The 13128-nt window shown below is 43.4% G+C and overlaps 1 protein-coding gene across 1 annotated transcript; it reads right to left on the reverse strand.

The window, feature by feature from the left end:
• Positions 1–5882: 5882 nt before the first annotated feature.
• Positions 5883–12144, reverse strand: LOC111236834 (eukaryotic translation initiation factor 4E type 2-like). The gene is made up of 7 exons (XM_022765697.1): positions 12009–12144; positions 10972–11062; positions 10694–10825; positions 10241–10345; positions 9635–9787; positions 8617–8753; positions 5883–6055 (listed from the first exon to the last, which is right to left on the reverse strand). Exons 1-7 carry the CDS (start codon positions 12023–12025, stop codon positions 6016–6018), a joined length of 675 nt encoding a protein of 224 aa, XP_022621418.1. The 5' UTR covers positions 12026–12144; the 3' UTR covers positions 5883–6015.
• Between the last annotated feature and the right edge of the window lie 984 nt (positions 12145–13128).

Genomic DNA, 13128 nt, shown 5'->3' on the forward strand with positions numbered 1-13128 from the left:
CATCAAATCCACAGCCAGTCCACTTCAAATCCACTTCAAGTCCACTTCAAGTCCACATCTAATCTGCATCTAGTCCATTTCAAGTCCACAGCCAGTCCACATCTAGTCCACTTCAAGTCCACAGCCAGTCCACATCTAGTCCACTTCAAGTCCTCAGCCAGTCCACATCTAGTCCACTTCAAATCCACATCTAGTCCACATCTAGTCCACTTCAAGTCCACATCCAGTCCACAGCCAGTCCATATATAGTCTACATCCAGTCCACTTCAAGTCCACATTTAGTATACATATAGTCCACATCCAGTCCACTTCAAGTCCACATCTAGTCCACATCCAGTCCACTTCAAGTCCACATCTAGTCCATTTCAAGTCCACATCCAGTCCACATTCAGTCCATTTCAAGTCCACATCCAGTCCACATCTAGTCCATTTCAAGTCCACATCCAGTCCACATCTAGTCCACTTCAAGTCCATATCCAGTCCACATCCAGTCCATTTCAAGTCCACATCTAGTCCATTTCAAGTCCACATCCAGTCCACATCTAGTCCATTTCAAGTCCATATCCAGTCCACATCTAGTCCATTTCAAGTCCACATCTAGTCAACATCCAGTCCATTTCAAGTCCACATCTAGTCCATTTCAAGTCCATATCCAGTCCACATCTAGTCCATTTCAAGTCCACATCTAGTCCACATCCAGTCCACTTCAAGTCCAGATCTAGTCCATTTCAAGTCCACAGCCAGTCCATTTCAAGTCCACATCTAGTCCATTTCAAGTCCACAGCCAGTCCACATCACCTGCAGCATTCTCGACCTGTTTTATCTTGGTAAATGTCCCAGAATGCACTGTACACTAAGTAGCAGTGATGGAGATGGATGTTTTCAGGAGACAGTGACTATTCACATGCTCTGATGTTTCCAGAGATGTGAGGACTCACCTGTCAGGTGAGACCAGCAGTCATCAGTCAGCACCTGCCGTTGTCCCGACAACAGAAGTCTGATCCTGGATTTTAAGACCTTTGTGGGTCTATAGCGTTTGATTTGACACAGTTCCTGTTGGAGGATGAAATCTGATCTCATGAAGCTGACAACATAATCAATGTAATCAATATAATGAACACAATCAATATGATCAATAAACTTCATTTGAATTTAACAGATATCACAGATCGGATATCAGCTGTATTTTATCACACTCACCGTGAGTGAGATTTTTGAGCTGAGGTCAGGTGTGTCCAGATGTGATGTCATCATCAGGTGTGTCAGGTGTCAGTCAGGAGTATTGAAGACAAATCAGCTGCTGCTTAAATATTTTTATCTGCAGCTGTAAAATATAAATATTTCTCTCAGAGAAAACATAAGTAAGTTTCAGTGACCTGAACACACCTGAACACACCTGGACACACCTGGACACACCTGAATACAGCTGAACTCCACCACACTAGTCTCTCTGGTTTCTACTGGTTTCTACTTTACTCAGCCTTTGACTCTACAAGAAACAAACTGACGATATCAAACACACATTTGTTTCCTTGTAGGGTTCATTCATTGATATGATGCATTCTCCAGCACTTAATAATATTAACCATCTTAACTAAATGACTAACCTGATCCCAAACTTAAAACCTGATCCTAAATCTAAACCTGATCCCTAAAACTAAGTCTTATCCTTCAAAAGGCAGTCTAGACCTCACAGTGATGCGGAGTCCATACAGGTTAGTGTGTATTGCGGTTAGAATCTAAAAACAAGCTCACACACACACTCACACACACACACACACACACATTTACCTTTGTCAGAGCTTCATCTGTCCAAGAAAAACAGAAAATGACAAGAACAGTGAGAAAGTGCTGATGCCAGGTCGAACGAGAGAGAGAATGAGAGAGAGAGAGAGGAGGGGGGGTGGGGGGGGGGCTTTAGTTTAATCCTGTTTGAGGATCTTTGGCTTCAGTTTAGAGTCTGTAATGAGAGCATGACTTTCTGTGTGTGTATGTGTGTGTGTGTGTGTGTGTGTGTGTGTGTGTGTGTGTGTGTCTGACCATGTCACCTGTTGAATCTCTGAGATCATTTGTTTGTCAAACATTGTTTCCTGACTGATGACATCATCGGCCAGCCTCTGATGTCACAGGTGCTGTACCCAGACCAAAAAGAGCAAACAATGATGTAACACAGTCACATATAATAACAGACACAGCACAAACATGTCTGAGCTGCAAAACATTCAACGGAGGGAAAAGAGAGAGATGAAACTGAGACTCTGAACTGACTGAACATCACGAACCAATAATCAATAAATAATCATTAACACGTCTGGAGTTTTATTCAGTCAGATTCAGAAAACAAAAAACAAACTATTTAAAAAATGCACAAAATAATTTACTCAGATTTCTGTTTCTTTGTTTACATGTTAAAATTACTTCAGGTAAAATTAACAGAAGTATTAATCTGCAACACACACAGTGACATGGATCAGTAAGTGGGTTTACCTGAGGTCTCTATTGCATCAGTCAGAATAACCTGGTTTCAACCTGCTCTGGTCCAGTTGTTGCTCAGAGATGGTTCAGTCTTAACTTTGGCCATTTATAGTTTGAAGGTTGAGAGTCGACAAAACCTCAACATCCGGACTGAAACATGAGTCACCACTGAAGAACCACAACCTGCAGTTCCCCTAATGACCACTAGAACCTGGCTACAGTGTGGTTCTGCTGTGTGTAGTTCTATAGTCTGTGGTTATACAGTTTGTGGTTCTATAGTCTGTGGTTCTAGTATATGGTTGTACAGTCTGTGGTTCTACAGTGCTACAGTGTGTGGTCTTACAGTGTGTGGTTCTACAGTATATAGTTATACAGTCTGTCGTTTTAGTCTGTGGTTCTACAGTATATGGTTGTACAGTGTGTGGTTCTACAGTATGTGGTTTTACAGTCTGTGGTTCTACAGTATATGGTTGTACCGTGTGTGGTTATATGGTGTGTGGTTCTACAATGTGTAGTTCTACAGTGTGTGGTTCTACAGTATATGGTTTTACCATCTGTGGTTCTACAGTATATGGTTCTACAGTCTGGTTCTACAGTATATGGTTGTACAGTGTGTGGTTCTACAGTATATGGTTGTACAGTGTGTGGTTATACAGTATATGGTTGTACAGTGTGTAGTTCTATAGTGTGTGGTTCTACAGTATATTGTTTTACAGTCTGTGGTTCTACAGTATATGGTTTTTTTTCTGTCTGTGAATGTTCTCATTCGTCCAGGTCATTGTAATCTCTCTCTCAGACTAGTGCGGACTAGAGAGACCAATACATAAGAACTGATGAAGCCCCTTGGATAAGAGGCGAAATGTCTTCCACGGACAAATACAAGTCCAGTTGCCTTCGATTTAATTTGCGAGAGAGATTACAGTATATGGTTGTACAGTATATGGTTGTACCATGTGTGGTTATACGGCATATGGTTCTACAGTCTGTGGTTCCACAGTCTTTGGTTCAACACTTTGTGGTTGTACAGTATATGGTTTTACAGTGTGTAGTTGTTCAGTGTGTGGTTCTACAGTGTGTGGTTTTACAGTGTATGGTTCTACAGTATATAGTTGTACAGTGTGTAGTTCTACAGTGTTTGATTCTATAGTCTGTGGTTCTAGTGTATGGTTCTACCGTATATGGTTCTACAGTCTGGTTCTTGAGGAAGAATATACACATTCTTCAGTGTAGACTTGCTGACACCTAGGAACAACTCTATAACACCACTGAGTTGGCCCCTTGATCCTTTGATCAAGGAGATACTACTTACCTTATCAACCACCGTCTGTCCCCGTATAACACCCTTTCTTCCCTCTTACATCACCAACATCTTACCTGTAGATATGGAGAGCCCCTCCTACCCCCTGATAACTGGAACCTAGGTGGTACACTGCAAGACCTCTTGAGAACATTACCTTTTGTTTCTAACCTCTTTTCCAACTTGTTATGATGTCTGACCAAATGTCTATAACCCCAGGTATACCGAAATAAAGTTGTCTATCCCTTTGTCTTCAACTGTATAACTGTCCCCTGCCCTACACTCTAGATCAGTCTACTGCCTCAGACCCACTGTGTCAGTTGGCTCACCCTTCTCTGGGATACCAATAAACTCACATCACCACAGCAAACCTGGAACTAAGGACTTGAGTGAATTTTCTTCAATCTATTCTTCTAATCTTCATTCTACAGTGTGTGGTTCTACAGTATATGGTTGTACTGTACTACAGTGTGTGGTTCTACAGTCTGTGGTTCTACTGTATATGGTTTTACAGTCTGTGGTTCTACAGTCTGTGGTTCTATAGTCTTCGGTTCTACAGTATATGGTTCTACAGTCTGTGGTTGTACACTATATGGTTCTACAGTGTGTGGTTCCATACTCTGTGGTTCTACAGTCTGTGGTTCTACAGTGTGTGGTTGTATAGTATGTGGTTCTACGATGTGTGGTTGTACAGTATATGGTTCTACAGTCTTTGGTTCTACAATCTGTGGTTCAACAGTGTATGCTTCAATAGTGTGTGGTTGTATAGTATGTGGTTCTACAATGTGTGATTGTACAGTATATGGTTCTACAGTCTTTGGTTCTACAGTCTGTGGTTCAGCAGTGTATGCTTCAATAGTGTGTGGTTGTACAGTATATGGTTCTACAGTCTGTGGTTCAAGTGTATGGTTCAACAGTGTGTAGTTCTACAGTCTTTGGTTCTAGTCTGTGGTTCAACAGTGTATGGCCAACAGTGTGTGGTTGTACAGTATATAGTTCTACAGTCTGTGGTTCTACAGTGTGTGGTTGTACCGTATATGGTTCTACAGTGTGTAGTTCAAAAGTCTTTAGTTCTACAGTCTGTGGTTCTACAGTGTGTGGTTGTACCATATATAGTTCTACAGTCTTTAGTTCTACGGCCTGTGGTTATACAGTGTGTGGTTCTACAGTCTTTAGTTCTACAGACTGTGGTTCTACAGTGTGTGGTTGCGGGTGCAGGTCTGGTAATCCTGATCTGGATTAGGTCCATCCTCAGGGATCACAGGTCCCAGCTGGTCCACAGCCAGGAATAGAGGAAGGATTAGACCTGGATTAACCTGGACCGGCCTGGAATGGGTCAGTGTAGTGTGTCAGAGCAGAGTGGAGCCAGCTGGGTCGAAGTGCTGCAGACAGTGAGGAGCAGTGCCTGGCTCAACAACACTTTGGCCTGCCACCACACACACAGAACATATGTGACGTGTTCTGTTGTTCTTGGTAAAGTGATCACACGACCTGACGCCTGTTGAGTGAGTGTGTCACCATGTTGTGTCCATGTTTCAGCCTGTAGGGGGCAGCGTTCTGCTGTACGGGCTTCTTAAGTTCATATTTTAATTTAAACAGCTGATGTCAAAGATTAAATTTACATGAACTTCACTCTTTTTCATTATTTTTATATTTCAGGTTTTAGAAGAGAAATTAGTTAGTTCTATTTACTCCAAAAACTACTGGTTTCTACTGGTCATACTGGTTTCTAATAGTTATACTGGTTTCTAATAGTTACACTGGTTTCTACTGGTTATACTGGTTTCTAATAGTTATACTGGTTTCTACTGGTCATACTGGTTTCTACTGCTTATACTGGTTTCTGCTGGTTTCTACTGGTTTAACTGGTTTCTACTGGTTATACTGGTTTCTAATAGTGACACTGGTTTCTGCTGGTTTTACTAGTTTAACTGGTTTCTATTGGTTTTACTGGTTTCTAAAAGTTATACTGATTTCTGCTGGTTATACTCCTAACCACCTCAATGGTATTTGCATCTACAAATCTACACACACACACACACACACACACACACACACACACACACACTGTCACTGCTGGTAATAAAAGAATGAACTAACTTCGGTTCAGTCAGTTTATTGGTCCATAGTCAAAACACACACACACACACACACACACACACACACACACACACACACAGAGTAGAATGAGACGAGGGTGATCTGCGCCCTGATTGAACAGAGGACAGAGGCTCACAGCGTCTTCAGAGGGAAATCTTTGTGTTTCTGAAGCTTGAGTTGTCCCTGAAACACACAGAGACTGCACATCAGGGTCCTGGTTCTAAGTCTGGTCCTGGTTCTGAGTCTGGTTCTGGGTCTAATCCTGGTTCTGAGTCTGGTTCTGGTTCTGGTTCTGGGTTTGGTCCTGAGTCTGGTTCTGGTCCTGAGTCTGGTTCTGAGTCTGATCCTGGCCTTGAATCTGGGTCTAGTCCTGGTTCTGAGTCTGGTTCTGGGTCTGGTCCTGGTCCTGAGTCTGGTTCTGGTTCTGCTTCTGGGTCTGAGTCTGGTTCTGAGTCTGATCATGGCTTTGATTCTGAATCTGATCCTGGTTCTGAGTCTGATCCTGGTTGTGAGCCTGATCCTGGTTCTGAGTCTGATCCTGGTCCTGGATCTGATCCTGGTCCTGGATCTGAATCTGATCCTGGTTCTGAGTCTGGTCCTGGTTCTGAGCCTGATCCAGGTTCTGAGTCTGGTTCTGAGTCTAGTCCTGGTCCTGAGTCTATTCCTGGTTCTGAGTCTGCTCCTGGTTCTGAGTCTAATCCTGGTTCTTGTCCTGGTTCTGAGTTTAGTCCTGATTCTGAGTTTAGTCCTGTTTCTGACTCTGATCCTGGTTCTGGATCTGGGTCTGGTCCTGGTCCTGGTTCTGAGTCTGGTTCTGGGTCTGGTCCTGGTTCTGAGCCTGATCCTGGTTCTGGTTCTGAGTCTGCTCCTGGTTCTGAGTCTGGTTCTGAGTCTAGTCCTGGTCCTGAGTCTATTCCTGGTTCTGAGTCTGCTCCTGGTTCTGAGTCTAATCCTGGTTCTTGTCCTGGTTCTGAGTTTAGTCCTGATTCTGAGTTTAGTCCTGTTTCTGACTCTGATCCTGGTTCTGGATCTGGGTTTGGTCCTGGTCCTGGTTCTGAGTCTGGTTCTGGGTCTAGTCCTGGTTCTGAGTCTGGTTCTGGGTCTAGTCCTGGTCCTAGTTCTGAATCTGGTTCTGAGTGTGGTTCTGGTTCTGGTCCTGGTCCTGGTTCTGAGTCTGGTTCTGAATCTGATCCTGGTTCTGAGCCTGATCCTGATCCTGGTTCTGGTTCTGAGTCTAGACCTGGTTTTGCGTCTGCTCCTGGTTCTGAGTTGTCCTGGTCCTGGTTCTGAGTCTGCTACTGGTTCTGAGTCTGCTACTGGTTCTGAGTCTAATCCTGGTTCTGAGTGTGGTTCTGAGTGTGGTTCTGGTTCTGAGTCTGGTTCTGAGACTGATACTGGTTCTGAGTCTAGTCCTGGTTGTGGTCCCGGTTCTGAGTCTAGTCCTGGTTCTGAATCTGCTCCTGGTTCTGAGTCTGATCCTGGTTCTGAGTCTAGTTCTGGTTCTGAGTCTGCTCCTGGCTCTGAGTCTGATCCTTGTTCTGGTCCTGGTTCTGGTTCTGAGTCTAGTCCTGGTTCTGAGCCTGATCCTGGTTCTGAGTCTAGTCCTGAGTCTAGTCCTGGTTTTGAGTCTGCTCCTGGTTCTGGGTCTGGTTCTGAGTCTAGTCCTGGTCCTGGTTTTGAGTCTGCTCCTGGTTCTGAGTCTAGTTCTGGTTCTGAGTCTGCTCCTGGCTCTGAGTCTGATCCTTGTTCTGGTCCTGGTTCTGGTTCTGAGTCTAGTCCTGGTTCTGAGCCTGATCCTGGTTCTGAGTCTAGTCCTGAGTCTAGTCCTGGTTTTGAGTCTGCTCCTGGTTCTGGGTCTGGTTCTGAGTCTAGTCCTGGTCCTGGTTCTGAGTCTGCTCCTGGTTCTGAGTTTAGTCCTGGTTCTGAGTCTGATCCTGGTTCTTAGTCTGATCCTGGTTCTGGTCCTGGTTCTGAGTCTATTCCTGGTTCTGGTTCTGAGTCTAGTCCTGGTTCTGAGTCTGATCCTGGTTCTGAGTCTGATCCTGAGTCTAGTCCTGGTTCTGAGTCTGCTCCTGGTTCTGAGTCTAGTCCTGGATCTAAGTCTGATCCTGGTTCTGGTTCTGAGTCTAATCCTGGTTCTGAGTCTGATCCTGGTTCTAGTCCTGGTTCTGAGTTTAGTCCTGGTGCTGGTCCTGGTTCTGAGTCTAGTCCTGGTTCTGAGTCTGATCCTGGTTCTGAGTCTGATCCTGAGTCTAGTCCTGGTTCTGGTTCTGATCCTGGTTCTGAGTCTAGTCCTGGTTCTGAGTCTGATCCTGTTTCTGAGTCTGGTCCTGGTTCTGAATCTGGTCCTGGTTCTTGTCCTGGTTCAGAGTCTAGTCCTGATTCTGGTCCTGGTTCTGAATCTAGTCCTGGTTCTGATCCTGGTTCTGAGTCTAGTCCTGGTTCTGAATCTAGTCCTGATTCTGAGCCTAGTCCTGGTTCTGAGTCTAGTCCTGGTTCTGGTCCTGGTTCTGAATCTAGTCCTGGTTCTGAGTCTAGTCCTGGTTCTGAGTCTAGTCCTAGAATCTTAAGATCAGTGAATATTAACACTAATAAACACACTATACAAAATATTAAAAAAACAGATTCACTTTATAATTTTCAAATACTACTTACTACTTAAGTGAGCAGGGGAAGTACTACAAAATAGTATTACAGTACTAGTACTATCACTAGTACTACAGTACTCGTAGTATCAGTACTACCTGAGGCTGTCATTGTGGGTCTTGTACTCCATGATGGTGTTGGCTGGAAGGTTCAGGACTCGTCTCAGAGTGTCTCTGATTCTGGACGTCGTCATCTGATCGTTGGACGTTCTGTTCCAGATCGACAAGATGTCCTCCTGACAGAGAGACAGGTGGAGCCAGACAGGTAGAGACAGACAATTATAGACAGGTGGAGACAGACAGGTACAGACAGGTGGTGACAGACAGGTACAGACAAGTGGTGACAGACAGGTACAGACAGGTAGTGACAGGTGGAGACATACAATTAGAGACAGACAGGTGGAGACAGACAGGTACAGACAGGTGGGGACAGACAATTAGAGACAGGTGGAGCCAGACAGGTACAGACAGGTGGAGACAGACAATTAGAGACAGGTGGAGCCAGACAGGTAGAGACAGACAATTGGAAACAGGTGGAGACAGACAGGTGGAGACAGACAGGTACAGAAAGGTGGAGACAGACAGGTAGAGACAGGTGGAGACAGACAGGTACAGACAGGTGGAGACAGACAATTAGAGACAGGTGGAGACAGACAAGTAGAGACAGGTGGAGACAGACAGGTACAGACAGGTGGAGACAGACAGGAAGAGACAGACAGGAAGAGACAGACAGGTGGAGACAGACAGGTGGAGATAGACAGGTGGAGACAGACAGGAAAGGACAGACAGGAAGAGAGACTCTGTCTCCCTGAAGGAAGGACCTGTGTTACTGACTGTTTGACTGGTTCAGGTTGCTAGGTAACGTCACTTTGTGATAGTTGGAAGTTTCGAGTTTTGATCTCACACCTGTTCACACCTGTTCTGAACAACTAAGACCTGGCAGGCCACAGTACATGGCGGAACTCAGTCAGGCAGAGAGAGACACAGGTAGAGAGAGGTGGACTTACAGACCTGATGGAGGTCTGAGGTCTATGAAGTCCAGATCAGACCTTTAAGGATCGCACCTGAGCATCAGTGTAGTACTACAGTATTACTGCAGTAGTAGTAGTAGTAGTACCTGGAAGCGTATGGAGACCACAGCTCCACAGATCTCCTCTCCCACCATGAACTGCTCTCCCAGCATGGCCAGTATGATGTTCTCCCAGAATCGACTGGCCAGACCTTTACGCAGACGAATGATCCACTTCCCCCCACTGCGGTTGGACTCATCCTGGGGGGGGGGGGGGGTTATTACTGCTCAGTAGTGCTGTCGTTGGTTATTGACAGACAGGACGGTGATTTCTTTACTTTGTCTTTGAAGAACTTTTTCATTCATATCCCCAAAACACACAGTACAGTAACACTATAGTATTATTACTACAGTATTACTGCAGTGTTACTACAGTGACGTTTCAGTATTACTAGTTACACTGCAATATTACCACATTATTACTGCAGTATTACAGTATTACTACAGTAACACTACAGTATTTCAGCTGTATTATTAAAGTATTATTACAGTATTACTATAGTGACACTATTGTACTATTACTACAGTGACACTACAGCATTATTACTACACTATTAAAGCATTATTACAGTATTTCTACAGAGACACTGCAGTATTATTACAGTATTATTACTGCAATATTATTACAGTATTACTGCAGTATCGTGTCGTTACCTCCCACATGGGTTTGATTCCCTCCTTGAACAGATGGAAGTCACTGTGTCCACTCAGATCACCTGGTCGCACCAGGTGACTGTAAAACTTCCAGAACTGCTCCACCTGAAAACACACACACACACACACACACACACACACACACACACACAAGTCCGTCTCCAGCAGGGGGTGATAAACTGTTTGTGACACTGATTTATTGATCTATTGATGACCTGTTGATTGATCAGTGGTATTTCACCTCAACATGATGACAGGTTTTTCTGAGTGTACAGCACTTTATTAGGAACACCACTCTAACACTGGGAACATCCTCTCTCTGTTGACATGATGGGAGAATGGATGAATAAGGTGGTGCTCAGGCGTTCCTAATCAAGTGCTCCCTGTGTGTGTGTGTGTGTGTGTGTGTGTGTGTGTGTGTGTGTGTGTGTGTGTGTGTGTGTGTGTGTGTACCGATGCCACGGTGCCAATCTGTCGGATGTTTTGTTCGTAGCTCTGAGAGCTAGCAGGACGACTCGGAGTTCTTCTACTGTACCAGAAAGTGTAGTTATACTGCAGAGGGTGTTCACCTGCACCTGGACACACCTGGCAGACAGACAGGTAGAGAGATAGACAGGTTAATGTTCACCTGCACCTGGACACACCTGGCAGACAAACAGGTATACAGACAGGTAGAGAGACAGACAGGTCTGTTATGATCTGGTGACGTTAAATAAGATTGAAATTGAAACCTTGCGTCGGTTGTTGTTGTTGTTATTGTTGGTCCCGTCACCGTTGTCATAGCAACACTCTGACTCCTCCTGGTCCTCCTCGTCTCTTGGACTGAAACACAAACAGGAAGTGTCTCTGTGAGCATCACACCCAGCGACACTTGAGCTGTATTAACTTCTGTATCTGTGATAATTAGATCGAAACATGTATTGATCAATACATGTATTGATCAGAGACAGTTTAATTATTAGACCACAGGGTGAATTAATAATGTTAAACCCATAGAACATCACTTCTGACACTAGGGGACTCTGAATGAAAATAACTAAAGACTCTGTGAAGGAGCATTGGATCATGAGAGATGTTGTTGCTGCCTTGAGTAGATTCATACTCATGCATGGTGTTCACCTGGACAACCTCTAATATGCTACTGAGTGTCAATACACCTACCTCACCTTTAATATGCTAATGAGTATTATTACACCTAACTCACCTTTAATATGCTAATGAGTATCACTACACCTAACTCACCTTTAATATGCTAATGAGTATTATTACACCTAACTCACCTTTAACATGCTACTGAGTATCACTACACATAACTCACCTTTAGTATGCTAATGAGTATTATTACAACTGGACCAGCTTTAATATGCTAATGAGTATTATTACAACTGTGGAAAAATGAAAGCAATCAAGCAGTAAGTCATGAAACAGAGAAACTTCTGTGAGTGTGAATAAATGCTGCTTTCACAACTTGTCCACAACATGTCAATGAACATTCAGATCTTAATAAATCTAACTTTAACTCCAGTTTGACTGACACTGATTTAAACAACAAACAGAAATTAACATCATTTAAAGTCTGACTTTAATAGATCAGCTGCACTCATTGAACAGGTCGCAGTAAAAGTACCTTTACAACATTAAAATACTGCAGTATTTAAACAGAGTCTGACTTTATCCGGTGAATTGTAATCTGAGGCTAACTGTTAGCCGTTAGCTGTCAGTGTTCCGGTAGTTTACCGTTAATTTACCGGTTTGTTGTGAGTCTTACCGCTCCAGCTGGTTCATCACTCCTCCGTCACCCTCTCTTTATTCACCTTTATTCACTTACTTATTCTATTTTTTCCTCCTTCTGTTTCTACTCATGCGGCTCTGGCGAGGTTACAGCTGCTGTCACTGCGCATGTGCTGCAGCGGCAGATGACGGAAAGGGAAAAAGGACAAGGTTAAATTGTATTTTTTATCGCGTTTTTTAGTTTAACGTTTCAGAGTAGGCACAGTAAATGCTGATTTAATTTAATTTGATTTAATTTAACATTGAAACGATTCACAGAGGAAACTGAAGCTGTTTTTCTGTAAATGCTAAATTTATATAAAGATTTATTTCTTATATTTTTATAAACATCACTTTGTCTTTACAGAACTCCACAATAACATGAGATAAACCCAACAGACTCCAGATCAGTGTGTGTGAATATCTGACAACAGCTCAGTTTGCTAGATAACTCTATATTATGAGATTACATGAATTTTCCCTAGGCCATAAATAAAGTATCCAACTATCTATCTATCTATCTATCTATCTATCTATCTATCTATCTATCTATCTACTAATGTTAATACTGTTGTAGTTTCAGGTGTGACCAGCGGGTGGCGCAGCTGTCTCTCTGATCAGTCTCAGCTGACTCTCCTGGAACCTCCCGATCCTGAGCCTGGCTCTCAGTGTAAACAAAGTGGTGGGCCTGGTAATTTATGAATCATAAGCAGCTCTGTTTCTGATTGGCTGTTGATGTTAAAGTGAAAGTAAAGAGTTGGGACTTTCCACAGACGTTGCTGATCACATTACTGCTGTGGTTTATATGATATTACTAACAGTGTAGATCTGGGTGCTCATCCTGTTTCTAATCTTCTCCTCTCTGTTTTTTTATTTTATTTTTCTATTTCTATTTGTTTTAATTTTTTTCATTATGTCTGTTTTTATTTTTATTTTTTGTGTCTGTTTTATTGTTGCTCCCTCTCTGAAGCCTAAGAACTGTCTGAACTGAAACGTGACAGTTAAAGAGACATATAGTGCTGTTATAGTGATGTTACAGTGTTGTCACTGTGTTGTGGTACAGTGTTGCCCTGATGACTGATGACTCATCAGCAGCTGGTATTTCTGATGGCTGCTGA

This window comes from Seriola dumerili, unplaced genomic scaffold, assembly GCF_002260705.1.
Source record: "Seriola dumerili isolate Sdu_G_001 unplaced genomic scaffold, Sdu_1.0 BDQW01000731.1, whole genome shotgun sequence".
NCBI classification, from domain to species: Eukaryota; Metazoa; Chordata; class Actinopteri; order Carangiformes; family Carangidae; genus Seriola; species Seriola dumerili.

Coding starts and splice junctions, on each gene's coding strand:
- LOC111236834 (XM_022765697.1), bottom strand. Junction 10,826..10,971: donor ACAACAACAACCGACGCAAG/GTTTCAATTTCA, acceptor TCTGTCTGCCAG/GTGTGTCCAGGTGCAGGTGA. Junction 6,056..8,616: donor ACCCACAATGACAGCCTCAG/GTAGTACTGATA, acceptor TGTGTGTTTCAG/GGACAACTCAAGCTTCAGAA.